Source organism: Brassica napus, chromosome C1 (genome assembly GCF_020379485.1).
Source record: "Brassica napus cultivar Da-Ae chromosome C1, Da-Ae, whole genome shotgun sequence".
Lineage (NCBI taxonomy): Eukaryota > Viridiplantae > Streptophyta > Magnoliopsida > Brassicales > Brassicaceae > Brassica > Brassica napus.
Window position 1 is genome coordinate 49,814,910 of NC_063444.1, and position 25,207 is coordinate 49,840,116.

The following is a 25,207-nucleotide window of genomic DNA, read 5'->3' on the forward strand; positions in this document are numbered from 1 at the left end:
TAAATTATTTAAAAGTGTATTTTCATTAAAAATAAAATAATAAAAAAGTAAAACTGATTTGATGGTAATTTTTATGACATATATATATATATATATATATATATATATATATATATATATGTGAAAGAAATATAAGCTTAATATGGAAAAAAATCTTAAATACAAAAAATCCTAAAATTAACAAAAAAAACTAATAAAAATTAAACTATGATATCAATTGAAAGCTTCTTAGACAATATTAATAAAATATTTAAACGATAATTAGACAAATTTAATTTTTTTTTGCCAGCCAAAAGTGTATTATTAATTAGCATCTGTTATTTCAAGATGTTTAAGAAAGGATGGACTTAAATGATATATGAACTATGAATAGTAGTACTTTGTAAAACTGACTTAGATAACACATATGCACATCCATTTTCAGTCCTTTTTGATGCCTAAATTCAATTTCTTCAGAACAGTTATTCCACAAAGAGATCGTATGAGATATTGTTTTGATATTCAGATTTGTTTCTTGACTGTTAAGAAGATTGATAACTGTAAAATGTCTCATTTGAATATGATATGTCTATAACCGAGTCCCTACATCAGACAAGTTTGTTTTAAAAGAATATAATTTTATTTTTCTTATATTATATAATAAATATATATTATTTACTGATAATAAAAATATAGTTATTCATCTATCACAAATAACTATGCAAATATGTGAATCAAGTACAACAATCAAACAACATAATGATTTCCACAAAGAAAATTTAAAAAATATATTTATGTTATATAGTCTTATTTTATATTCTTTAAATAATGTAATACAGTATTATACATTATATTTTTTTAGAATTGAGAAATACATATAATATCTTAGTTAAAAAATCTAGTATTGTTAATTATTCGTAAATCGACAATGTGGAGCAGTTATGTGTTAAGTGGTGTACAAATGATTCTCTTTATTTAGCTCACTCGATCGAGATCTCCTTAGTTTCAGCATCATCTTTCACTCTCTCACTCGCAAACACACCAATACGAAGCATAATAGTGGAATAAGAAAAAGAAAGTGGAAGTTAGGGATGAGAGATTACCTTCCAAAATACTTGAACGCCTTTCTCTTGGCATTTGCCACTTTCGCTGTTGTATTTGCCATTTTCATTGCAAAGGATCCAAATACATCTCACCATCTTTATTTCTCAACATCATCTTCTTCACTATGGACCTCTTCCTTTTCCTCCGCCTTCATCACGGTATATATGTCCATCTTTATTCCTTTTCATCCACATTCTGATTGTAATAAATGTTTAAAACTTCGGTTTAATTGTTTGTGTTATGTTTCTATAGACAAAGAGATTTTGTCTATAAATTTTTAACATAGAGCTATGAATTTGGAAAAACTACTACTACATCATATAAATACAAAAGCAAATGGAAACGGAAAAAACTCTCTCGACCAGGGATGGTTCTAGATATAAACTAATGAAACATTAGCTTAATTTGTACTCCAAAATTTTATAGAACTATATATTATACATAATTCGTGTAAAGTAGCCTAGTTGTCGAAATTTCTTTTTATTAAGATTAACCATAAAACGTTTATAGTCTCAACTTCAGATCCAATCCTGATTTTTACTTGTCTAACTAACCATTTTATGTTTGAAGTAGCAAATGCGGTAACTTCCTTTACCAAAAACACCACGTTAAAGTAGATGCATGCACATGCAAATAATCAGTGTCTAATGTGAGTAACATATAGTGAATATAAATAATTATGTTTTGCTTTTGTATATTGAAGGAAAAAAGGAAGAGGAACGGATCAAATCCAGGTTCTTTATCCTGGAAAAGAGACAAGAAAGTAGAAGCGGAATTAGCAACCGCGAGGGCGTTGATCAGAGAAGCCCAACTAAATCCTAATTCTACAACATCATCTCCTCTAAGAGATGAAGACTATGTTCCTCATGGCGAGATTTATCGGAACCCTTATGCATTTCATCGGTAAAAAATTGTATCCCTATGCGTTTATGTTTGTCACAGAAGTTACCTATATTAACATCTTTCATTGTGGCAGAAGCTATCTTCTTATGGAGAAGATGTTTAAGATATACGTTTATGAAGAAGGAGATCCACCAATTTTTCACTATGGTCTTTGTAAAGACATATACTCCATGGAAGGATTGTTGCTAAACTTTATGGAAAACGATGTTCTTACATATCGGACCCGAGATCCAGACAAGGCTCATGTCTACTTCTTACCTTTTAGTGTTGTCATGATTCTTCACCACCTCTTCGATCCCGTTGTTCGAGACAAGGCTGTCTTGGAACGTGTCATCGTCGACTATGTTCAGATTATTTCCGAGAAATATCCGTATTGGAACACAAGCGATGGTTTTGATCACTTCATGTTGTCTTGCCATGACTGGGTAAGTTGTTCTTGTGTTTATTTGTTAGTGTCTGGTTAAAAATATTTTGGTCACAATCAAAGTCGTTCCTTAGTGTAATAAGCTTACATTCAATTATATTATTACAGGGACATAGGGCAACATGGTACGTAAAGAAGCTATTTTTCAATTCCATAAGAGTATTATGTAACGCCAATATATCAGAATATTTCAATCCGGAGAAAGATGCTCCATTTCCTGAAATCAATTTACAAACCGGAGAAATCAACAACTTAACCGGCGGTTTAGACCCGATGTCTCGTACAACACTGGCTTTCTTTGCTGGACAATCACATGGAAAAATTCGTCCGGTTCTTCTAAACCACTGGAAAGAAAAGGACAAAGACATTCTGGTTTACGAGGACCTACCGGGCGAATTAGATTACAAAGAGATGATGAGGAAAAGCCGGTTTTGTATTTGTCCTAGCGGCCACGAGGTGGCTAGTCCGAGAGTACCGGAGGCGATATATAGTGGATGTGTACCCGTTCTTATCTCGGAAAATTATGTTTTACCGTTTAGTGATGTTTTGAATTGGGAGAAATTTTCGGTATCGGTATCGGTTAAGGAAATACCGGAACTAAAAAGGATATTGATGGATATACCGGAGGATCGGTACAAGAAGCTATACGAGGGAGTGAAGCAAGTGCAGAGGCATATATTGGTTAATGATCCTCCAAAGAGATATGATGTGTTTAATATGATTATACATTCTATTTGGTTAAGAAGATTAAATGTTAAATTGTTATGATTAAATGTTTAATCTGATTATAGCACTCATTTGTGACAATTTTCCAAACCCCAATCGATTGTTAATTTGTAATCATACGCCACCAACCTCCAGAAGTTGAAAAATGCTAATTATAGCATAAGTTTAAACCTAATTGCTTCATTAAGACTAGAAAAACGAACATGACTATGAGCATGCACATGTCAAGTTAAGCATATAGTATTTGATTAAATACAAAATGGATGACAGATTAGTTGGAACATAGAGGGAAACATGTAGTCTAGAGGAGACCAAGACATGGAAGACTTGGACACCATGGTTACATAATTGTTACATCACAGCTCGATTATTTGTTCAACAAACTTATTAATTATCATTATACATATATTGACTAATTCTCGTGTCATAAATATATAAACTGTAAGACAACGGTATATTAAACAAATATTACTTTTGTATCATTATTTAATCTAATTTTTGACCAAATCAAATAACCAAAGGTTTTGGTCTTTAAAATTTTTAGAGTTGACAATAAGCGTGTACCGATCGACAACTAAGAATCAAGAAAACACGGAATGATATTATGCATACGAAATTCAGACTATACGATTCCGTTGGTACGTGACAATGACTCATGAAACAATTGAAAACTATAAACTCATTCCTTTATTTATATTTCCTCAAACTTGTGATCTAAAGAAGACCAAAAAATCTCCGAGACAAAAAAAAACTATCAAAACATTCAAAGAGAGTTCTCAAGCAAATCATCTTTAATCATCCATACCGGTCGCTAAGAAGATAACAAGAACATGAAGGTATGTACTCATAATAAGTAATGTCTTGGATACATACTCTTGTGTATGTTTAAAAGAGTATTCTCTTGTGATGTTAAGATGTTTTCCGACTGTGTGCAGCAAAAGATCTTGATAAGAGTTACCATGACTGATGACAAAGCCCGAGCAAAAGCAATGAAAACTGCAGTTAAGTTTAAAGGTAACAACGAACCAAAAACCATTAGAGAAACCGATCCTCATAATTCTTGTTGAATCTAAAGAGTTAAATGTAATGTCTTATAGGTGTGTCGGCTGTGGAAATAAAGGGAGATCACAGGAACCAGATCGAGGTAACCGGTGTTGAAGTCGATATGATCGGTCTAACCAACACACTGAGGAGGAAGGTAGCCTGTGCAGAGCTCGTAAGCGTAAACAAAGTCGAACCACCCAAGCCCGAAGAAGACAAGAAACCCGAAGAAAAGAAACCCGAAGAGAAGAAACCAGATGAGGCAAAGCCCGAGGAGAAAAAACCAGACGAGAAAAAGCCTGAAGAAGAGAAACAAGAGCCATGCCATCAACAACCATGGCCTTATGGATACGGTATGCCATCATCCTATCATCACCCATGTAATCCCTACGGGTACAATGCTAGGGACTATATCGGGGAACCAGTCTATAACCACGAGCCTAATTGCACGATCCTATGAGAAGACTATCGGAAGAGATAACAGTTCTTTTTTTTTCTTCTATACTAAAGTGTTTCAACATGTTTAATGCATTTTAATAGTCAGATTTTTTTTCAAATGAATGAAAAGACTTTACTTGTACATGCTCTTATAACATTGAAAAGCTTAATCTCCTTATCCATAGTAACTTCCTTACAAGCAATCAATCTCTTAATCAGATGTTTCCTTTGCATAACCGAGACACCAAAAGGGTTCTTCTTCCTACCACTCACTCACCTTTAACGACCTCTGCCCCGACCAGCACCACCACGGCCACGACCACCACGTCCACGGCCTCGTCCAACAGGCTTCCCTACAGACAAAAAGAAACAAAGAGTTGATTAAAAAACGGAGTCTTACGGTTATACAAAAGAAGTGATCAATCATTATTATATATACCAGCAACAGGCTTCTTGGGTTTAAGACGAGGAGTGTCTTCAACAAGCAAAGTCTCGAGGTTCAAGCTATCAGGAAGAATGTAGTAGCGGATGTTGTTACCCCTCAAGCTCAGATGGTCCATTGTCACTGGGTTCTTCCCCTTGAGAGTCATCTTAACCGTCTTCAAGTGAGTGTTCATGCTCACATCAACACCTATAACAAAATCAACCATAACTTTAACTTCTAGCGAGTGAATCTAATTTGTATATTCTCAAGATCTTACCAGTGATGGTTCCATGGACTACGGTCCCGTTCTTCAGCTCGATTGATACAGTTTCGTTGTTCAACTTCATCAAAAACCTAATCGATCCAAATCGAAAACAAAACGATTGAACACAGATCAGTTCAGGAACTGAAAATTGGAACGAGATCCGTAACCTGAGCTAGATAGATTGAATAAACAACAGGGAATCAATACGGAAAAATTGAAAAAGTACCTGACGAGCTTCATCTTTGGGAGTGAGGGAGAAGCTGTGGAACCCTAAAACCTTTTGGCGGAGGCACCTCGAAATGGATACCTCTTAGCGGCGGTTACGGATCCGACTTGATCCATCAGCTCAATTATACTAACACTTTTTAAAAAGCATATTTGGGCCGCAACAAGTATTATTCGGCCCATACTTCTGGGTATTTAACAGGCTCAGCCGATTAATATTCCGGCGCTGACCGGAAGCTAACCAGCCAATTAAATATCCATTTCAAATTTTGTAAAATTCAAATAGAATTTGAAAGAGATTTGGGCATACACTAGCTAACGATTTTGAACGTGTTGTTGGACGCACTGTTAGGGCTGACTGGTTTCCCCGCTACCACCCGCAAACGCAGCTTTTGCGGTTGCTACCGGTTGACAGCGTTTCGAAACAATCATACAAACCGCTACAAATCGCTTCAAATCGCTCCGAACCTCTTAAAATCAAAAGCTAGTTCCAGCTAGCGTTTGCAGTTGCGGGAGGATAATTTTTTTTTCTTTTTTTTTTTAAAACCATATAAATACAAAAATAAAAATATTCAATAAAAATTTTAAATTGGAATTTTAAAAATACTAAAATATCTATCATATTTTGATTAATATTATAAAAATTTTTTAAAAAAATTTCTATAATATTAAAAATTTAAAACTATAACTTTCTAAATATAATTTTTATATTTATTATAATATTATGATTTTTGATATTTTTTATAATTATATAAAATGTAAATCTTGTTAACTTATTATTTAACCGCTGCTGTATTTGGTAATTAATCAGTCATAAATATCCCGCAAACGCACCAATTTCTAACCGCATAACCAATCGTACAAATCTTTTAAAACCGTTAGAAACCGCAACCACCCGCATCCGCAAACTCCTGCAACCGCAACCGCAACCGCAACCGCTGTGTTTGAACCAGTCAGGCCTTTAGTCTCATGTCAATCATGTTATGTTTTTATTTGGAGGTTTTACTTTTCAATTGATTTTTTTTATTTTTAGTCATACAAATGTGAATTATAATTTTGAAAATTTATACTACTATTTAGCACGTTAAATACGTGTATATATATCCATTTACGAAAATCTTAAATATATACATGCAATGAAATAACGCTCAAAATTTTATCTTAAATTTTGCATGTATCTGGAACTCCACGTGCTTTCCAGCTTTATGTCATTGCATGTATACCCAGCACTGTGTCTACCCCTCGATACCTATCCATGGATACATTCTTAACAGCATCGTTTTTGAATTTGTCATTTTTCAAATAAAATATTATATATATTGACGTTTACCAACTTCACTTCCGAAAGCATATGGAGTTTCAGTGCCTATACATGGATTCTAGACCAACGGCCGGATGATCGGAAGCGCCAGTTCGTGACCACCACGACTATCAATTATGTTACAAGTAAGCAAGAATCTATCTTCTTCTTTTTTAAACATCTTTAGTTAAAGACTTAAATTCAAACTTGAATTAATTCATTATTCGATTAGGAAGTAGTGCAAATTTGTACGATCTTGTGGAACTATAGTACACACCATGTGGCAAACCTTAATCCAAATCGTGTGAACCCTACGTGAGTGAACCTGGTCTGTCACAGATTGGTGCTAACTAGAGTAAGACTCACTAACAGTACACATTAATTAATTTTTAAGTTAATTAGAGCACAACTAAACTTCACTGTCTTCTGATTCTCACAACTTGGGATTCCTCTGTCTACTTTTTTCCGAATCATTTATTTTTGTGCTTGTAACATGCCTAGAGTCACACTTCAATGCATATACAATTAAATGAATAATTCTCCGCTATGCAATTATTTTGACTAGATACGTGATTGAGTCAATTATTTTACGGCTAATATTGATCATGGGAATAAAATAATCAATCACATAATCATCTCAATAATTTACATCATTAGTTAGGCGGAAGATAAGTTGATGAATTTTTTGTCTCTTCGTAGGAAAAGGACCTGTTGGACCAACCATGTCTCCAGGACCAGGGACGTCTGAGGTATCTCAGACACCACCGTCGGAACCTTCTCCTTCATCCGCCTACGGCCTCTCACCGTCTCTTCTTTTCTTTGGCATAAGCCTTACAGCTCTCAAATTACATTGATTCATTTGATCCTTTAATTTCCTATGTCTTCATATTAATCTTCATGTGGTTTGATTCATGTATTGTCGATTTATGGTGAAAAAAAAAACACATTTACTTGGTCATTGCATTGTTGTGGAAGCAGCCTTTTCTGTACATTGTAATTCGTTTGTTTTTGTTAGTGATACATTGTAATTGTTTCGAGTGATATTTACTTTATATTAATTTTTCAAGTAACATATGTGTGTGTGCCTAATTATGGAGAAAATTTGTGGAATTACAACACTTGTGAACCAACACATAATCAATTAACGTCATGTAGCAGACACAATCAGTTACGAGTTGATACATGCAAAGTTAGTCCGAGATAAATAATGAAAAAGATACGATTCATAGCAAACTAAAAAGCAGGAAAGATATATGAAGAAATATTTATCATTTTCGTCTTAAAATGATAAAAAATTGTGTAAAGGTAACTAGTACATTTCAGTTATTTCCTACATTTTAACCAACGAAGGGAAAGAGATAATGAAACTTGCTTCCCAAGACACTATTTTTAACGAGTTTCTTAAATGTAAAAAAAAAGAGTTACTTATCCTACGGTAAAATGGTTTGCTAATGGCCAATATAGATTTAAACACATTCTAAAAAGTTAGATAGTTTGTTTGAGTTATAATCAGATTTAATTTGTATTTAGCACGACTCATTTATTCGTTGTATAATGCAACTGTTAAGATAGTAATATATATATGTGTCATTTTCTTTTTACTCTACCAACGGAAATAAAAGATAGAATCTGATTTTCTTTTAAATAAAATTACCAACAGAGACACTATCTCTCATAAATCTACGTACGCATCCTATATATAATTCACTGTCGTCTTCATCATCATGATCCTACACTACTTTCATCTTTCACATCCAGGGAGAGAAAATGAAGATGAATCTTTATTCTTCAGTTTCCTTCATCTTATTCACCTTGATCGCTCTTCAATGTCCACCTCTCACCATTCAGAAAGCTACGGAAACCTGCAGCTCAACTCTACCACTCAACGACCTCACCTTCAACTCCAGCCTCCTTCAATGCGTCGAAGCTTGGACTCCCGAGAACTACATCCTCCGAGTAAGTCCACTTCTCTCCATTTCCCAATATATTTTTCAAAGATCATATTAATTTTTTTTCTTTAAATATTAGACTTCCTCCATTTCGAAACATTTATGTTTAAAGTTTGTATACATATTAAAAAAATTATAATTTTGATTATAATGCAATTTTACTAACTGTTTTCCACAATTTTTAACCAATCACAATTCAACAAACTTAAGTTTTTCAAAATTTACAATTTACGATTATTACTTAAAATGTATTGATAATCTAAAATATGTACTTGTTTTTTTGTAAAACATGGATCATTTTAACATGGATCATTTGAGATAAAAGAAATATTAAAATTTGACATATCATACAGTATGCTAGAACCGTGGAGAACACATGGAGCTTCATCTTATCGGCACCTGACTCCAGCGTCTTCATCGGGATTGGATTCTCCACCAACGGTCAAATGATCGGATCCAGCGCCGTCGTTGGGTGGCTACCTCCGAACGGTGGACAAGGACATACGAAACAATACTTTCTCGGAGGAAAGTCTCCGGGCAAAGTGATGCCTGATCAAGGAGACCTAGTGATCGTCAACGGTTCTTTAAAGATTGAGTCAGTGTCGTCGCGTCTTTACATGAGTTTTCAGTTGACGGTGGAGATGCCAGAAAGAGCATTCTTTACGCTAAGGGACCTGCTGGGTTCTTCCCATCTTCGCCGGGGTTTAGGTTGAGAGAGCACCAATCTATGACCACCACGACCATCAATTATGTTACAGGTAAGCAAGAAACATCTCCCTTTTTTAAATCCAACTTGTTTAGTTACGTTTAGTTTAGGCTATCTGACTAACTAAGTAGAGGCAATATTTAATGTATTCATTATTTGCCTGGTTAATGATCACCGCCCTCTTCATGAGACAGTCTGGTAAGTGGTCACGAGTATTATAAACAAATGCTAATTTGGTATTGCTGCCTTCTCATAACATCATATTAATCAAATAATTTACTTAAAACACATACCTGACGTCAATAATTAACCACAGTTGTGATGATGACGAATTAGGAACTGGTACAAGTTTGTAATGTTCTTCTGAAACCAACCCCAATGAGGATTCTTATATATATATATTTTAAGATCATAAAATATCCTTCAATATATAGTGGCAAATAAATTTTGAGAAACAAAAACCATGGTGTCAAATGGTAGTGTGACAGACTTCAGAAGAGTAATGTTTTTATTTTCTGTTCCTTTGATGGATTAAAAAAGGTTCGCAAAGTGTGGTTAAGGGTTCGTCACACTCTATGCTAAGGAAGATGCATGGGCTAATGAACATGTTTGGCTGGGAAATACTAATCATCATCGGTGCCATAGTGGCACGACATATGGAGCAAACCACCGCCTACTTTTATGGCTACCTTTTGTTATATTCTCACATCGCTATCCAGATGACCGGCTTTCTCCTAGGTTCAATTGGCATCATTTGCGGTTTGTTTCTCGAGAACCAAACCAACGCCAATAATGTTTCCACGCACAAAGCCCTTGGGATAACAATACTCGTCATGGGCTTTCTCCAGGTTAATCTTCTTTCACACTTAAAATTCCAGTAAATTACCAAAAAAAACATACAATCAACATAAAATATGTTTTTGTTTATCGGCATTACAGGTCCTAGCCTTGTTTGCTCGACCGGACAAAGAATCCAAATACAGGAAATACTGGAACTGGTATCATCACAACATAGGAAGAGTTATGATAATACTCACTATTTCGAACATCTTCTATGGTATTCATCTGGGTAAAGCTGGCACTTCCTGGAACGTCGGTTACGGTTCTGCGATTGGTGTCTTGGCTTTGGCTGCTATTGGATTAGAAGTTAGAAACTTCTTGAAAAACACAAAATGTTTTGATTTTCCAGCATGATATTTATCATCTATAAAAAGAGTGTGATGTATTTATTGAACATTGATTGACTCAACACTTGGAATGATGTGTTTTTTCTTGGGACCATTTTTACTTTCTAGTACATTTGCCATCTCAAGAATGTATTTGTGGGTTTTATATTGGCGTATTCTTCACGATCCGAGCAAGTATGAGCCTTCGCTGTTCACATTTTATCACTACTAGAGAATTTTCCCCACATTTTAAGCAACGACCAGAGGGAGACAAATAATGAAACTTGCTTTCCACACGACACATACTTATACTACTATTTGCTTAAGAGTTATTTACTTTACCAATAAAAAAACAACAGATTTTTTAAAAACTATTCGAATTCTCAACTGCTTCCTTCGGTCATAAAACGACACAAATCATATATATAATTCTTTGTCATCGTGATCATCATGATCCTCCACTACTTTCATCTTTCAGATCGAGAGAAAATGAAGATGAACCTTTATTCTTCCGTTTCTTTTATCTTCTTCACCTTAATCGCTCTTCAATGTCCACCTCTCACCATTCAGCAAACTACGGATTCATGCAGTTCAACTCTACCGCTCAACGACCTCACCTTCAACTCAAGCCTCCTTCAATGCGTCGAAGCATGGACTCCACAGAACTACATCCTTCGAGTAAGTCCACTTCTCCATGTCTCAATATCTTTAAAAAAAAATCATATTAAATTTTGACATATCAAATAGTATGCAAGAACGTTAGAGAACACATGGAGCTTCATCTTATCGGCTCCAGACTCCAACGTCTTCATCGGGATCGGATTCTCCACCAACGGTCAGATGATCGGATCCAGTGCCGTGGTCGGGTGGTTACCTCCCGGAAGCGGAGGAGGAGGACAGGCGAAACAATACTTTCTCGGAGGACAGTCTCCGGGAGAAGTAACGCCTGACCAAGGAGACTTAGTGATCGTCAACGGTTCTTTAAAGATCGAGTCAGTGTCGTCGCGTCTTTACATGAGTTTTAAGTTGACGGCTGAGCTGCCGCGGCAGAGCATTCTTTACGCTAAGGGACCTGCCGGATTCTTCCCGTCTTCGCCGGGGTTTAGGTTGAGGGAGCACCAAGCCATGACCACCACCACCATCAATTATAATACAGGTAAGCAATAGCCATCTTCCTTTTTTAACTCTTTTTTAAAATCCAGCTTGTTTAGTTTAGTTTATCTGACTATAATTAATTAAGTAAATATTGTATTAATCCATTATTTGAGTGGTTAATGATCACCACCATCTCCACGAGACAGTCTGGTAAGTGGCCACGAGTATAAACAAATGCTTATTTGTTATTGTTGCTTTCTGACGACATCATATTTTAATTTTAATCAAATATTTTATAAAACACACACATCGTTGACGTCAAAAGTTAACCACATTTGTGGTGATGACGATTATGAACTGGTACAAGTTTGTAGTATTCTTCTGAAACGATTATGTTGGAGTTCTTTTTACATCACATCCACTCTATTTTCAATACCCTTGGTCTCTCTTGCCCAACTACTACAGCCTCTCATATATTTTTCAAAATATATATTACTACTAATTAACAAAAATACATTATCAATGTTCCAACAAACAATCATATGCTAATACTATAATAGATCTTCTTTTATTTACATTTTAAAATCATAAAATATCCTTCAATATCTAGTGGCAAAAAAATTGTAACAAAAAAGCAATCATGGTGCAGCAAGATGATATTGTGGCTAGGGGTGGTCCTGAGCACAGCGAATTGAAACATAAACTTAGGGCCCCTAAACTTTTTAAAAAAATTTACATAGAAAAAGTCTCCCGAATTTGTAATAATTTTTTTTTCGAAAACTTTCATTAAATTGTTTTAGGCCCCTAACATCTCGGGGACGTCCCTGATCGTGGCAGATTAAAAAATTTGGTATGTTCTTGTTTCATAGAGTAATGCTTTTTGGGTTCCATTGATGAATTAAAAGGTTCGCAAAGTGTGGTTAAGGGTTCACCACACTCTAAGCTAAGGAAGACACATGGGCTAATGAACATGACTGGTTGGGGAATACTAATCATCATTGGCGCCATAGTTGCTCGACACATGAAGCAATGGGAGCCGACTTGGTTCTATTCTCATATCGCTGTCCAGATCACTGGCTTTCTCCTAGGCTTAACTGGTATCATTTGCGGTTTGATTCTTGAAAACCGAACCAACGCTAGTAATGTTTCCACGCACAAAGCCCTTGGGATAACAATACTCGTCATGGGTGGTCTCCAGGTTCATCTTTTTTCACGCTCAAAACTCGAGTAAACTACCAAAACGAAAAAAATAACATCAACATGTTTATCGGCATTACAGGTACTAGCGTTGCTTGCTCGACCGGACAAAGAATCGAAATACAGGAAATATTGGAACTGGTATCATCACAACATAGGAAGAGCTTTGATAATACTCGCTATTTCTAACATCTTCTATGGTATTCATTTGGCTAAAGCTGGCTCTTCTTGGAACGCTGGTTACGGTTCTGCGGTTGGTGTCTTGGCTTTGGCTGCTACTGGATTAGAAGTTAGAAAGCTAATGAACAAATGAACTTTTATTTAAAAATTTCTTGCCACGATATTGATCTTGGATAGGACAGTGTGATGTATTGAACATTTATTGACTGATCACTTGAATGATATGTTTTTCGCTTCTTGTCATTTTTACTTATAGTATTTGGTATTTCAAGAATTAAGTTTTGGTATTTTATTTTTAATTATTAGTATTTTCACGATATTACCAATGATGAACCTTCAGTGTAGACATTTTCTATCACTCTAAATGTTTTTGATAATAAATAAACCTGATCACTTTTGCATGCCTTAAAGATTAGCCTTGTTCAAATCTGAGATCCTGAACTAATTAAACGACTCAACATGATAAACATAAAACAATTAGAAGTTATAAGCTTTAATCTAACGATTAAGATCGAGTTTCACCACACATAGTTCGATCCATCTATTTAATCCAAATGGTTGGGCATTGTAATGGGCTCTTAAATATTTAATTATATATATATATATATATATATATATATAATTTTTTAGTATTTACAGTTTGCTTTGTTTCGTTTTAAATGGATATTGAGTTTTAATACTTCGAAAACTTACAAATATTCGAATTTTCTGGATTGAATCGAACATACGAATAACAATTCAAATCAAATTTAACCGATAAAATGCTTAGCCCACTAACAATAAGCTTGTACCAGTCGGCAACTAATAACCAACAAAACACGTAAGGAACTATCGGCAACTAATAACCAACAAAACATGTATGGAACAATCGAAAGCAAACTATCCGATTCCGTTGGTGCATGACAATGACTCATGGGGCCAGTGAAAATATAAACTCATTCCTTTATTTATATTTCCTCAAAACTTTGTGATCTAAAGAAGACACACAAATCTCGACAAACTTTGTTTTTTTTTGACTAATGACATCTTCTTTAAGCTACGAACAAGAGTTACCATGTTGTGTTACAAATACATTAGTCTTTTTTTCTCTCATTTCAGAAATTAACAAGTACATTCGTTCTGTTCTAAAGAGAGGATGTATAACAATTGTGTATCTTTACCATAAACAATTGAAATCTATTCACATCCTAAACGACAATACAACCCTAACCGTTTGCTAAGAATATTGAGAAACGTCTGAAATTGCAAAGGAGACTAGTAGTAACTCTATGGAATCAGGACAAAACATCATTACCAGTGGACACTCTCTACATCCTGCCATTTATTTCCCTTTCTTCTTTGACAAGAACCAACCGTCAATCGGCTCTATAAGATCCATCAAGACTTCATTTGATGGGGCGGGCGAGGGAGGATCGAATTCGCAAGGTCTTGGTTCACCTTCACCGGGAGAGGTGGCATCTGCTTCATAACCTCAGGCATGTCATTCAAGCTGCAACACAAATTGTTCAATCAGCAAAACAAGCAAAGCTTTTGAGTTTACACATTACAATAGGAATGCTAGTGACATAGGAAAGGTATTACTCGTTCAAAATTGCAAGGATATTGTCCCGAGCTTTGCACAAGATATTGACGTTCTCATGTATCTGCAACGTGAAGAAAAGAATCTCTGAGAAGTACACAATTGGATATAACAACTGCTTGCTTATTGGTTATAAAACATAAGGATTACTCAAAGGCCAACAATACAAGTCCAAACCAACCCAGCAAAGTCTAAAATAATGGAAGTAGCATTCACCTGGAAAGCAGAGAAATTCGTTGAAACTTGGTTGAACATCTGAGCATTTTGTTCGAGAAGATCTCCACTCACACCACCAATAGCTGCAAAGACGCCAAGACACTACTTAATGTTTATTCTAACTCAAACAAGATGAAAGAAACTAGGATTCTTGGAGACAAACCAAACCTTTATATGAAATGCCATCATCAGTATCTATAGGCATCATAGGAGGAGCATATGAGGGACCATTCGGATGCACAATCAAATGAGATGAGGACTTGGCTGAAGAATCAGTAGTTTTCTCCTGCCAAACAGATTTGATGTAAACTTCCATATGCACCATAAGACCATCCAATAATTTTACAAAACCATAAGTAAATGACTAGAGATTAAAAAGCTAGTGACACATTTAGAAGAACACACTGAAAAGCTAATGTATGGTCTGTGCATCAAGTATCTTTCTTTTATTTTGTAGCTTTACTAGTATCAAAAGTTTCACATACTTTCTTATCTTTGCTCTTCCTTGAGGAATGGTCTTCTTTCCTACGCTTTCCGTTTTCCTTCTTCTGCAATCCATCAGCCATGACACAGTGGTAAGAAGAACAGTCAATGCACTCTTACTAATGAACAGAGCCATCAAGAACTAAGAAAAATAGCAAAAGCTGAGAGAACTTACAGTCATCCATCTACAACGGAGAGCAACATCTCTGACAGTTTTATCCTTCATCTTCATCGCAATTTTGGCATAACGAACTATTGTAGGCTCTGACGCGTACCTGCTTAAAACATCATTTTACCAAAAACAGCGACATGAATTTAAAAAAAAAAGGACTCTTACAAATACAACAACTCGTAGCCGGATGAGACCATTCATCTTGAAATATACTATTCAACCCTTAAAACTACATCCAAAGATCAAAATAAAAGCTAACAACTCTCACACAAGTAAAGACAGAACATCCGATAAAACATGTTAAGAGAATGAATCACACAAAGAGATATAGAAAAGAAGAGTACTTGGCGAGCAAATCTTCTAGTAAGGATTGCTCATCAAGAGTCCAATCAACAGAGATCCCTGGATTATGCCTCAACGCGCTTATCGTCTCTGAATTATCCATCCCACCATTCTCCACTGACTTCACAGCAGCTGCACCATTCGTAGCCGCCACTGCCGATGAAGACGATATCTTCTCCGCCGCCGATGAACCTTCTGTCAGATTCGCGCTCGCCGCCATCAAATTACCCAAATCTCTGGATTACAGAAAGTCTCTTCCTTTCTTCAAATGGTTTACACCGGAGATTTGACAATTCAGGGATTCAGACAAAGACTTCGCCGTGATAGAAAGAGAGAGAGAGATGGAGAGAGAGAGACAACCCCCGCCGCCGCCGACTGAAGCTTCCCTCGAAAAATGGAATCTTTTTGTTTATTAAAAAAAAAATCAACTTTTTCAATTTTCATCTTTATCCTTTTTTGGGTTTTATTGCAATTTTAGTTAGTTCGTGGCCTTTTAGGTAAAGATCGGAACTTTAGGGGCTTAAAGTATAATAAACCTAAAAAGAAAAAAAAGATACTCTGTTTTTAACTTTTAAGCTCTCTCTCTCTCTCTCTCTCTCTCTCTCTCTCTCTCTCTCTCTCTCTCTCTCTCTCTCTCTCTGCCTCTCTACGCTCTTGAGGTTAGCCGCGTCGGAGAGTTCTTGAATCGTCTCGGCTATGGCCACGTCTCATCCATCAGGTCAGCTGATTCGTAAATCTTTTGGCTTTTTTAAGTTGTGGTTTTTTTTAGGGTTTCGTTGTCTTGTGGCAGACGCATCGGTTATAGTTCACATTATACAACATGTAATTTTACTTCAGCTTAGTGTTGCTATAGGTGGAAGACCTCCTAAACCTTGGGAACGAGCAGGAAACAACAACACGTCTGGTCCTCCTAAGCCTTTCAGGCCTCCTTCGAATACCAGCACTGCTGATTCAGTTGAGGCTTCTGGCACAGCTGATAGGAATCATACACCTGCTAATATGAATGCACTGAGTAGGACTCTACCTATTAGACCTCGGCAGCAGCAGCAGACCTATGGCGGTATGTGTAGATGTTATTTTTTTAATTATTGAGAGGAGATGAGCTTACTTTCTTTTGTTGCGTGTGATGCAGGTTATGGTTCAAACCTAGGTCTGAACCCTAGGTATGGTTCTTTATATGGGGGTGGTAGCATGTATAGTAGAGGAGTGTATGGTGGTGGTGGTCTCTATAGAAGTTCAGGTATGTATGGTGGTTATGGTATGGGTATGGGGATGAGTCCTTATGGTGGTCAAGATCCAAACGACCCTAATAATCAACCTCCAACTCCACCAGGCTTCTGGATATCTTTTCTCCGCGTGGTATGGTTCATTCTTTTATGTTTTGTAATGTTTTAAGAAACCAAGAAGTTGATGAGTTTTTATAACGTTAAAGTGTTTGTGTTTTGTTGCTTGATGACAGTTGCAAGGTGCTGTGCGTTTCTTTGGGCGTGTAGCGATGCTGATTGACCAGAACACACAGGCTTTTCATATGTTGATGTCTGCTCTTCTTCAGCTATGTGATCGTGGTGGTATGTTGTATGGAGAATTAGCGAGATTTGTATTGTGTTTGCTCGGGGTGAAAACAAAGCCTAGAAAGATGCAGCAGCAGCAGCAGCCACAAGGGTCTAATGGAGTCCCTTTACCTCACCAGCCCCGTGGAAACCAGAACTGCGTCGAGGGGACTAAAGCCGCTGCACCAGGTGGTGGCGGAGGTTGGGACAATCTATGGGGTAACTAAGTTGTTGCTTCTTTCACGCCTCCAAATCCTTTCAACACTGCTCTGATAATGAGTTTGTTACGAGCGGCCTCCAACCCGGATTGAGTTTGTACCGACACTCTGAATACTCCAATATATAGAGCATTTACCGAAAAATTCAATATTTTCGTAAACTTTAACACATAGATTTTGAAAAAAAAAATCAAAATATGAAAATACTGTTTTAATGCATAGTTGCATCTTTCACTAACATATGATGAAGGTCAAAGAGTTTTGGAACTTTTGTTGTCTTCGTTTCTCTAGAAAATAACGATTTTATAGTGGTTAGTCCACCAATTTAGGAAATATTATGACGTTTTACTAAATTAGTTGACAAAAAATTAAAATGATGCCAATTTACCATGAAAGAGAGTTTAATATACATCAACACAAATGTAGAATGTGTTTAGAAATTTTAAAACAACACTAAAGATCATAGGCTTCAGTACATAGAGCATTTACCGAAAAATTCAATATTTTCATCCTTCACTAACATATGATGAATATCAAAGAGGTTTTAAACTTTTATTGTCTTCATTTCTCTAGAAAATAGCGATTTTATAGTGGTTACTCCACCAATTTAGGGAGTATATGAAGTTTTACTAAATTAATCGACAAAAAAATAAAACGATACCCATGTACCATGAGAGAAAATTTAATATACATTAATACAAATGTAGAATGTGTTTAGAAAATTTAAAACAACACCAAACATCATAGGCTTCAGTATATTGAGCATTTACCGAAAAATTCAATATTTTCGTAGGGGTTAGTTAACACATAGATTTTGAGAAAAATTCAAAAATATGAAAATACTGTTTTAATTCATAGTTGCATCCTTCACAAACATATGATGAAAGTCAAACAGGTTTGGAACCTTTATTGTCTCCGTTTTTCTAGAGAATAGCGATTTTATAGTGGTTAGTCCACCAATTTTGATAGTATTATGAAATTTTACTAAATTAATTGACAAAAAATTAAAACGATACTTATGTGCCATGAAAGAGAGTTTAATATACATTAGCAAATGTATAATGTGTTTATAAATTTTAAAACAACGCTAAAAATCATAGGCTTCAATATATAGATCATTTACTGAAAAAATCAATATTTTCGTAGGGGTTAACATATAGATTTTGAGAAAAATTCAGAAATAAGGAAATACTGTTTTAATGCATAGTTGCATCTTTCAGTAACATATGATGAAAGTAAAAGAGGTTTGAAACTTTTTTTGTCTCCGTTTTTCTAGAGAATGTCAATTTTATAATAGTTAGTCCACCAATTTAGAGAGTATTATGAAGTTTTACTAAATTAATTGACAAAAAATTAAAACGATGCTCATGTACAATGAAAGAGAGTTCAATATACATTAATACAAATGTAGAATGTGTTTAGAAATTTTAAAACAACACTAAAGATTATAGACTTCAGTACATAGAGCATTTACCGAAAAATTCAGTATTTACACAATGATTTTAAGAAAAATTCAAAAATATGAAAATACTGTTTTAATGCATAGTTGCATCCTTCACTAACATATGATGAATGTCAAAGAGGTTTGAAACTTTTGTTGTCTTCGATTCTCTAGAAAATAGCGATTTTATTGTGGTTAGTCCACCAATTTAAGGAGTATTATGAAGTTTTACTAAACTAGTTGAAACAAAAACTAAAACGATGCCCATGTACCATGAAAGAGAGTTTAATATACATTAATACAAAAATAGAATGTGTTTAGAAATTTTAAAACAACACTAATGATCATAGGCTTCCGTATATAGAGCATATAGATTTGGAGAAAAAAATCAATATTTTCGTAGGGGTTAACACATAGATTTTGAGAAAATTCCATATTTTCGTAGGGGTTAACACATAGATTTTGAAAAAAATTCAAAAATATGAAAATACTGTTTAACGCATAGTTGCATCATTCACTAACATATGATGAAGGTCAAAGAGTTTTGGAACTTTTGTTGTCTCTGTTTCTCTAGAAAATAGCGATTTTATAATGGTTAGTCAACCAATTTAGAGAGTATTATGAAGTTTTACTAAATTAATTGACAAAAAAATAAATGATGCCCATGTACCATGAAAGAGAGTTTAATATACATTAATACAAATGTAGAATGTGTTTAGAAATTTAAAAACAATAATAAAGATCATAGGCTTCAGTACATAGAGCATTTATCGAAAAAATCAATATTTTCGTAGGGTTAACACATAGCTTTTGAGAAAAATTCAAAAATAGGAAAATAATGTTTTAATGCAAAGTTGCATCATTCACTAATATATGATGAATGTCAAAGGGGTTTAAAACTTTTGTTGTCTCCATTTTTCTGGAAAATAGGTATTTTATAGTAGTTAGTCCACCAATTTATGAAGTATTATGAAGTTTTACTAAATTAATTGATAAAAAAATTAAATGATGCCCTTGTACCAAGAAAGAGAGTTGAATATACATTAATACAAATGTAGAATGTGTTTCGAAATTTTAAAACAACACTAAAGATCATAGGCTTTAGTATATAGAGCATTTATCGAAAAATTCAATATTTTCGTAGGAGTATAGATTTTGAGAAAAAATAAAAAATAAAAAAATACTGTTTTAATGTATAGTTGTATCCTTCACTAATCTATGATGAAGGTCAAATAGGTTTGGAACCTTTGTTTTCTCCGTTTTTTAGAGAATGACGATTTTATAGTGGTTAATCCACCAATTAAGAGAGTATTATGAAGTTTAACTAAATTAACTGAAAAAATATTAAAACGATGCCCATGTACCATGAAAGAGAGTTTAATATACATTAATACAAATGTAGAATATGTTTAGAAATTTTAAAACAACACTAAAGATCATAGGCTTTAGTATATAGAGCATTTACCAAAAAAATCAACACATAGATTTTGAAAAAAAATAAAAAATATGAAAATACTGTTTCAATGCATAGTTACATCCTTCACTAACATATGATGAAGGTCAAAGAGTATCGGAACTTTTTTTGTCTCCGTTTCTTTAGAAAATAACGATTTTATAGTGGTTAGTCCACCAATTTAGGAAGAGTTATGAAGTTTTACTAAATTAATTGACAAAAAATTTAAATGATGGTAATATACAATGAAAGAGAGTTTAATATAAATTAATACAAATGTAGAATGTGTTTAGAAATTTTAAAATAACACTAAAGATCATAGGCTTCAGTATTTAGAGCATTTACCGAAAAATTCAATATTTTTGTAGAGGTTATTAGCACAATGATTTTGAGAAAAATTCAAAAATATGAAAATTATGTTTTAATGCATAGTTGCATCTTTCACTAATATATGATGAAGGTCAAAGAGGTTTAGAACTTTTTTTGTCTATGATTCTTTCGAAAATAGTGATTTTATAGTGGTAGTCCACCAATTTAGGGAGTACTATGAAGTTTTACTAAATTAATTGACAAAAAATTAAAACGATGCCCATGTACCATGAAAGAGAGTTTAATATACATTAATACAAATGTAGAATATGTTTAGAAATTTTAAAACAACACAAAAGATCATTTGCTTCAGTACATAGAGCATTTACCGAAAAATTCAATATTTTAGTAGGGTTAACCCCTACAAAAATATTGAGTTTTTGGTAAATACTTTATATACTGAAGCCTATAATCTTTAGTGTTGTTTTAAAATTTCTACCATATTCTACATTTGTATTAATGTATGCTAAACTCTTTTTCATGGTAAATGAGCATCGTTCAATGGTTTTTATCAATTAATTGTGTAAAACTTCAAAATACCTCCTAAAGCGATGGAATAACCGCTATAAAATTATTATTTTCTTGATAAACGGAGACGACAAAGGCTCCAAACCTCTTTGAACATCATCATATGTTAGTGAAGGATGCAACTAGGCATTAAAACAATATTGTCATATTTTTTGAAATTTTCTCAAAATCTATGGGCTAACCCCCTACAAAAATATTGAGTTTTTGGTAAATACTTTGTATACTGAAGCCTATAATATTTAGTGTTGTTTTAAAATTTCTACCATATTCTACATTTGTATTAATGTATGTTTAACTCTTTTTCATGGTAAATGAGCATCTTTCAATGGTTTTTATCAAATAATTTAATAAAACTTCATAATACTCCCTAAATCGATGGAATAACCGCTATAAAATTATTATTTTCTTGATAAACGGAGACGACAAAGGCTCCAAACCTCTTTGAACATCATCATATGTTAGTGCCGGATGCAACTAGGCATTAAAACAATATTGTCATATTTTTTGAAATTTTCTCAAAATCTATGGGCACCCCTACAAAAATATTGAGTTTTTGGTAAATACTTTATATACTGAAGCCTATAATCTTTAGTGTTGTTTTACAATTTATACCATATTCAACATTTGTATTAATTTATGCTAAACTCTTTTTCATGGTAAATGAGCATATTTCAATTGTTTTTATCAAATAAATTAATAAAACTTCATTATACTACCTAAATCGATGGAATAACCACTATAAAGTCATTATTTTCTTGATAAAAGGAGACGACAAAGGCTCCAAACCTCTTTGAACATCATCATATGTTAGTGCAGGATGCAACTAGGCATTAAAACAATATTTTCATATTTTTTGAAATTTTCTCAAAATCTATGGGCTAATCCCTACAAAAATATTGAGTTTTTGGTAAATACTTTATATACTGAAGCCTATAATCTTTAGTGTTGTTTTAAAATTTCTACCATATTCTACATTTGTATTAATTTATGCAAAACTCTTTTTTATGGTAAATGAGCATCTTTCAATAGTTTTTATCAAATAATTTAATAAAACTTCATAATACTCCCTAAATCGATGGAATAACCACTATAAAGTCATTATTTTTTTTGATAAACAGAAAGCACAAAGGCTCCAAACCTCTTTGAACATCATCATATGTTAGTGCAGGATGCAACTAGGAATTAAAACAATATTGTCATATTTTTTGAAATTTTTTCAAAATCTATAGGCTAACCCCTACAAAAATATTGAGTTTTTGGTAAATACTTTATATACTGAAGCCTATAATCTTTAGTGTTGTTTTAAAATTTATACCATATTCTACATTTGTATTAATGTATGCTAAACTATTTTTCATGGTAAATGAGCATCGTTCAATGGTTTTTATCAAATAATTTAATAAAACTTCATAATACTCCTAAATCGATGGAATAACCACTATAAAGTTATTATTTTCTTGATAAACGGAGACGACAAAGGCTCCAAACCTCTTTGAACATCATCATATGTTAGTGCAGGATGCAACTAGGCATTAAAACAATATTGTCATATTTTTTGAAATTTTCTCAAAATCTATGGGCTAACCCCTACAAAAATATTGAGTTTTTGGTAAATACTTTATATACTGAAGCCTATAATCTTTAGTGTTGTTTTAAAATTTATACCATATTCTACATTTTTATTAATGTATGCTTAACTCTTTTTCATGGTAAATGAGCATCTTTCAATTGTTTTTATCAAATAATTTAATAAAACTTCATAATACTCCCTAAATCGATGGAATAACCACTATAAAATTATTATTTTCTTGATAAACGGAGACGACATAGGCTCCAAACCTCTTTGAACATCATCATATGTTAGTGCAGGATGCAACTAGGCATTAAAACAGTATTGTCACATTTTTTGAAATTTTCTCAAAATCTATGGGCTAACCCCTACAAAAATATTGAGTTTTTGGTAAATACTTTATATACTGAAGCCTATAATCTTAAGTGTTGTTTTAAAATTTATACCATATTCTACATTTGTATTAATGTATGCTAAACTATTTTTCATGGTAAATGAGCATCTTTCAATTGTTTTTATCAAATAATTTAATAAAACTTCATAATACTCCCTAAATCGATGAAGTAACCACGATAAAGTCATTATTTTCTTGATAAACGGAGACGACAAAGGCTCCAAACCTCTTTGAACATCATCATATTTTAGTGCAGGATGCAACTAGGCATTAAAACAATATTGTCATATTTTTTGAAATTTTCTCAAAATCTATGGGCTAACCCCTACAAAAATATTGAGTTTCTAGTAAATACTTTATATACTGAAGCCTATAATCTTAAGTGTTGTTTTAAAATTTATACCATATTCTACATTTGTATTAATGTATGCTAAACTATTTTTCATGGTAAATGAGCATCTTTCAATTGTTTTTATCAAATAATTTAATAAAACTACATAATACTCCCTAAATCGATGAAGTAACCACGATAAAGTCATTATTTTCTTGATAAACGGAGACGACAAAGGCTCCAAACCTCTTTGAACATCATCATATTTTAGTGCAGGATGCAACTAGGCATTAAAACAATATTGTCATATTTTTTGAAATTTTCTCAAAATCTATGGGCTAACCCCTACAAAAATATTGAGTTTTTGGTAAATACTTTATATATTGAAGCCTATAATCTTTAGTGTTGTTTTAAAATTTCCACCATATTCTTCATTTGTATTAATGTATGATAAACTCTTTTTCATGGTAAATGAGCATCTTTCAATAGTTTTTATCAAATAAATTAATAAAACTTCATAATACTCCCTAAATCGATGGAATAACCACTATAAAGTTATAATTTTCTTGATAAACGGAGACGACAAAGGCTCCAAACCTCTTTGAACATCATCATATGTTAGTGCAGGATGCAACTAGGCATTAAAAAAATATTGTCATATTTTTCGAAATTTTCTCAAAATCTATGGGCAAACCCCTACAAAAATATTGAGTTTTTGGTAAATACTTTATATACTGAAGCCTATAATTTTTTGTGTTGTTTTAAAATTTCTACCATATTCTACATTTGTATTAATGTAGGCTAAACTATTTTTCATGGTAAATGAGCATCTTTCAATTGTTTTTATCAAATAATTTAATAAAACTTCATAATACTCCCTAAATCGATGGAGTAACCACTATAAAGTTATTATTTTCTTGATAAACGGAGACGACGAAGGCTCCAAACCTCTTTGAACATCATCATATGTTAGTGCAGGATGCAACTAGGCATTAAAACAATATTTTCATATTTTTTGAAATTTTCTCAAAATCTAAGGGCTAACCCCTACAAAAATATTGAGTTTTTGGTAAATACTTTATATACTGAAGCCTATAATCTTTAGTGTTGTTTTAAAATTTCTACCATATTCTACATTTGTATTAATTTATGCAAAACTCTTTTTATGGTAAATGAGCATCTTTCAATTGTTTTTATCAAATAATTTAATAAAACTTCATAATACTCCCTAAATCGATGGAATAACCACTATAAAATTATTATTTTCTTGATAAACGGAGACGACAAAGGCTCCAAACCTCTTTGAACATCATCATATGTTAGTGCAGGATGCAACTAGGCATTAAAACAATATTGTCATATTTTTTGAAATTTTCTCAAAATCTATGGGCTAACCCCTACAAAAATATTGAGTTTTTGGTAAATACTTTATATACTGA

At 33.5% G+C, this 25,207-nt stretch overlaps 6 protein-coding genes and 1 pseudogene across 8 annotated transcripts; 5 read left to right on the forward strand and 2 right to left on the reverse strand.

The window, feature by feature from the left end:
* The first annotated feature begins 887 nt into the window (after positions 1-887).
* Positions 888-3,311, forward strand: LOC111216002 (probable glycosyltransferase At3g07620). Its single transcript, XM_022720275.2, has 4 exons — positions 888-1,241; positions 1,787-1,986; positions 2,060-2,411; positions 2,519-3,311. The coding sequence occupies exons 1-4, from the start codon at positions 1,071-1,073 to the stop codon at positions 3,176-3,178; spliced, it is 1,383 nt and encodes a 460-aa protein (XP_022575996.1). The 5' UTR covers positions 888-1,070; the 3' UTR covers positions 3,179-3,311.
* A 531-nt stretch (positions 3,312-3,842) lies between these two features.
* LOC106402440 (heavy metal-associated isoprenylated plant protein 16-like) lies at positions 3,843-4,795 on the forward strand. 2 transcript variants are annotated; one of them, XM_013843177.3, is made up of 3 exons: positions 3,843-3,972; positions 4,072-4,150; positions 4,234-4,795. In XM_013843177.3, the coding sequence occupies exons 1-3, from the start codon at positions 3,967-3,969 to the stop codon at positions 4,635-4,637; spliced, it is 489 nt and encodes a 162-aa protein (XP_013698631.2). In that variant the 5' UTR covers positions 3,843-3,966; the 3' UTR covers positions 4,638-4,795. The 2 variants fall into 2 exon arrangements, with proteins under 2 accessions (XP_013698631.2, XP_022575005.2); XM_022719284.2 differs by lacking the exon at positions 3,843-3,972 and having other exon boundaries at positions 4,018-4,150.
* LOC106402441 (small nuclear ribonucleoprotein SmD1a) lies at positions 4,705-5,687 on the reverse strand. The gene is made up of 4 exons (XM_013843178.3): positions 5,531-5,687; positions 5,317-5,393; positions 5,055-5,246; positions 4,705-4,968 (listed from the first exon to the last, which is right to left on the reverse strand). The coding sequence occupies exons 1-4, from the start codon at positions 5,542-5,544 to the stop codon at positions 4,895-4,897; spliced, it is 357 nt and encodes a 118-aa protein (XP_013698632.1). The 5' UTR covers positions 5,545-5,687; the 3' UTR covers positions 4,705-4,894.
* A 3,636-nt stretch (positions 5,688-9,323) lies between these two features.
* LOC111213846 (cytochrome b561 and DOMON domain-containing protein At3g07570-like) lies at positions 9,324-10,678 on the forward strand. The gene is made up of 4 exons (XM_048744080.1): positions 9,324-9,357; positions 9,408-9,536; positions 10,025-10,332; positions 10,424-10,678. The coding sequence occupies exons 1-4, from the start codon at positions 9,324-9,326 to the stop codon at positions 10,676-10,678; spliced, it is 726 nt and encodes a 241-aa protein (XP_048600037.1).
* Positions 10,679-11,096: 418 nt separating this feature from the next.
* LOC106405320 (cytochrome b561 and DOMON domain-containing protein At3g07570-like) lies at positions 11,097-13,358 on the forward strand. The gene is made up of 4 exons (XM_013845884.3): positions 11,097-11,328; positions 11,398-11,806; positions 12,651-12,943; positions 13,025-13,358. The coding sequence occupies exons 1-4, from the start codon at positions 11,101-11,103 to the stop codon at positions 13,253-13,255; spliced, it is 1,161 nt and encodes a 386-aa protein (XP_013701338.2). The 5' UTR covers positions 11,097-11,100; the 3' UTR covers positions 13,256-13,358.
* Positions 13,359-14,179: 821 nt separating this feature from the next.
* LOC106402525 lies at positions 14,180-16,344 on the reverse strand. Of its 2 annotated transcripts, none has more exons than XM_013843281.3 (7): positions 15,917-16,344; positions 15,576-15,675; positions 15,403-15,465; positions 15,086-15,203; positions 14,918-15,000; positions 14,704-14,765; positions 14,180-14,611 (listed from the first exon to the last, which is right to left on the reverse strand). In XM_013843281.3, the coding sequence occupies exons 1-7, from the start codon at positions 16,132-16,134 to the stop codon at positions 14,500-14,502; spliced, it is 756 nt and encodes a 251-aa protein (XP_013698735.2). In that variant the 5' UTR covers positions 16,135-16,344; the 3' UTR covers positions 14,180-14,499. The 2 variants fall into 2 exon arrangements, with proteins under 2 accessions (XP_013698735.2, XP_013698734.2); XM_013843280.3 differs by having other exon boundaries at positions 15,576-15,678; positions 15,917-16,324.
* Positions 16,345-16,520: 176 nt separating this feature from the next.
* LOC106405389 lies at positions 16,521-17,879 on the forward strand (annotated as a pseudogene).
* Positions 17,880-25,207: the final 7,328 nt, after the last annotated feature.

What these genes read in the sequence shown, in the direction of transcription:
- LOC111216002 (XM_022720275.2), top strand. Translation starts at nt 1,071, where the DNA reads ATGAGAGATTACCTTCCAAAATACTTGAACGCCTTTCTCTTGGCATTT. An exon ending in TTTCCTCCGCCTTCATCACG is followed by an intron (nt 1,242 to 1,786) that starts GTATATATGTCC and finishes TGTATATTGAAG; the next exon opens with GAAAAAAGGAAGAGGAACGG. An exon ending in TGTTGTCTTGCCATGACTGG is followed by an intron (nt 2,412 to 2,518) that starts GTAAGTTGTTCT and finishes ATATTATTACAG; the next exon opens with GGACATAGGGCAACATGGTA.
- LOC106402440 (XM_022719284.2), top strand. Translation starts at nt 4,018, where the DNA reads ATGTTTAAAAGAGTATTCTCTTGTGATGTTAAGATGTTTTCCGACTGT. An exon ending in AACTGCAGTTAAGTTTAAAG is followed by an intron (nt 4,151 to 4,233) that starts GTAACAACGAAC and finishes AATGTCTTATAG; the next exon opens with GTGTGTCGGCTGTGGAAATA.
- LOC106402441 (XM_013843178.3), bottom strand. An exon ending in AGTCCATGGAACCATCACTG is followed by an intron (nt 5,247 to 5,316) that starts GTAAGATCTTGA and finishes ATTTTGTTATAG; the next exon opens with GTGTTGATGTGAGCATGAAC. An exon ending in ACCCAAGAAGCCTGTTGCTG is followed by an intron (nt 4,969 to 5,054) that starts GTATATATAATA and finishes TTTTGTCTGTAG; the next exon opens with GGAAGCCTGTTGGACGAGGC.
- LOC111213846 (XM_048744080.1), top strand. Translation starts at nt 9,324, where the DNA reads ATGCCTGATCAAGGAGACCTAGTGATCGTCAACG. An exon ending in GACCATCAATTATGTTACAG is followed by an intron (nt 9,537 to 10,024) that starts GTAAGCAAGAAA and finishes GGATTAAAAAAG; the next exon opens with GTTCGCAAAGTGTGGTTAAG. An exon ending in TCGTCATGGGCTTTCTCCAG is followed by an intron (nt 10,333 to 10,423) that starts GTTAATCTTCTT and finishes TCGGCATTACAG; the next exon opens with GTCCTAGCCTTGTTTGCTCG.
- LOC106405320 (XM_013845884.3), top strand. Translation starts at nt 11,101, where the DNA reads ATGATCCTCCACTACTTTCATCTTTCAGATCGAGAGAAAATGAAGATG. An exon ending in CACAGAACTACATCCTTCGA is followed by an intron (nt 11,329 to 11,397) that starts GTAAGTCCACTT and finishes CATATCAAATAG; the next exon opens with TATGCAAGAACGTTAGAGAA. An exon ending in TCGTCATGGGTGGTCTCCAG is followed by an intron (nt 12,944 to 13,024) that starts GTTCATCTTTTT and finishes TCGGCATTACAG; the next exon opens with GTACTAGCGTTGCTTGCTCG.
- LOC106402525 (XM_013843280.3), bottom strand. Translation starts at nt 16,134, where the DNA reads ATGGCGGCGAGCGCGAATCTGACAGAAGGTTCATCGGCGGCGGAGAAG. An exon ending in CGAATTTCTCTGCTTTCCAG is followed by an intron (nt 14,766 to 14,917) that starts GTGAATGCTACT and finishes TTCACGTTGCAG; the next exon opens with ATACATGAGAACGTCAATAT. An exon ending in ATCCTTGCAATTTTGAACGA is followed by an intron (nt 14,612 to 14,703) that starts GTAATACCTTTC and finishes TTTGTGTTGCAG; the next exon opens with CTTGAATGACATGCCTGAGG.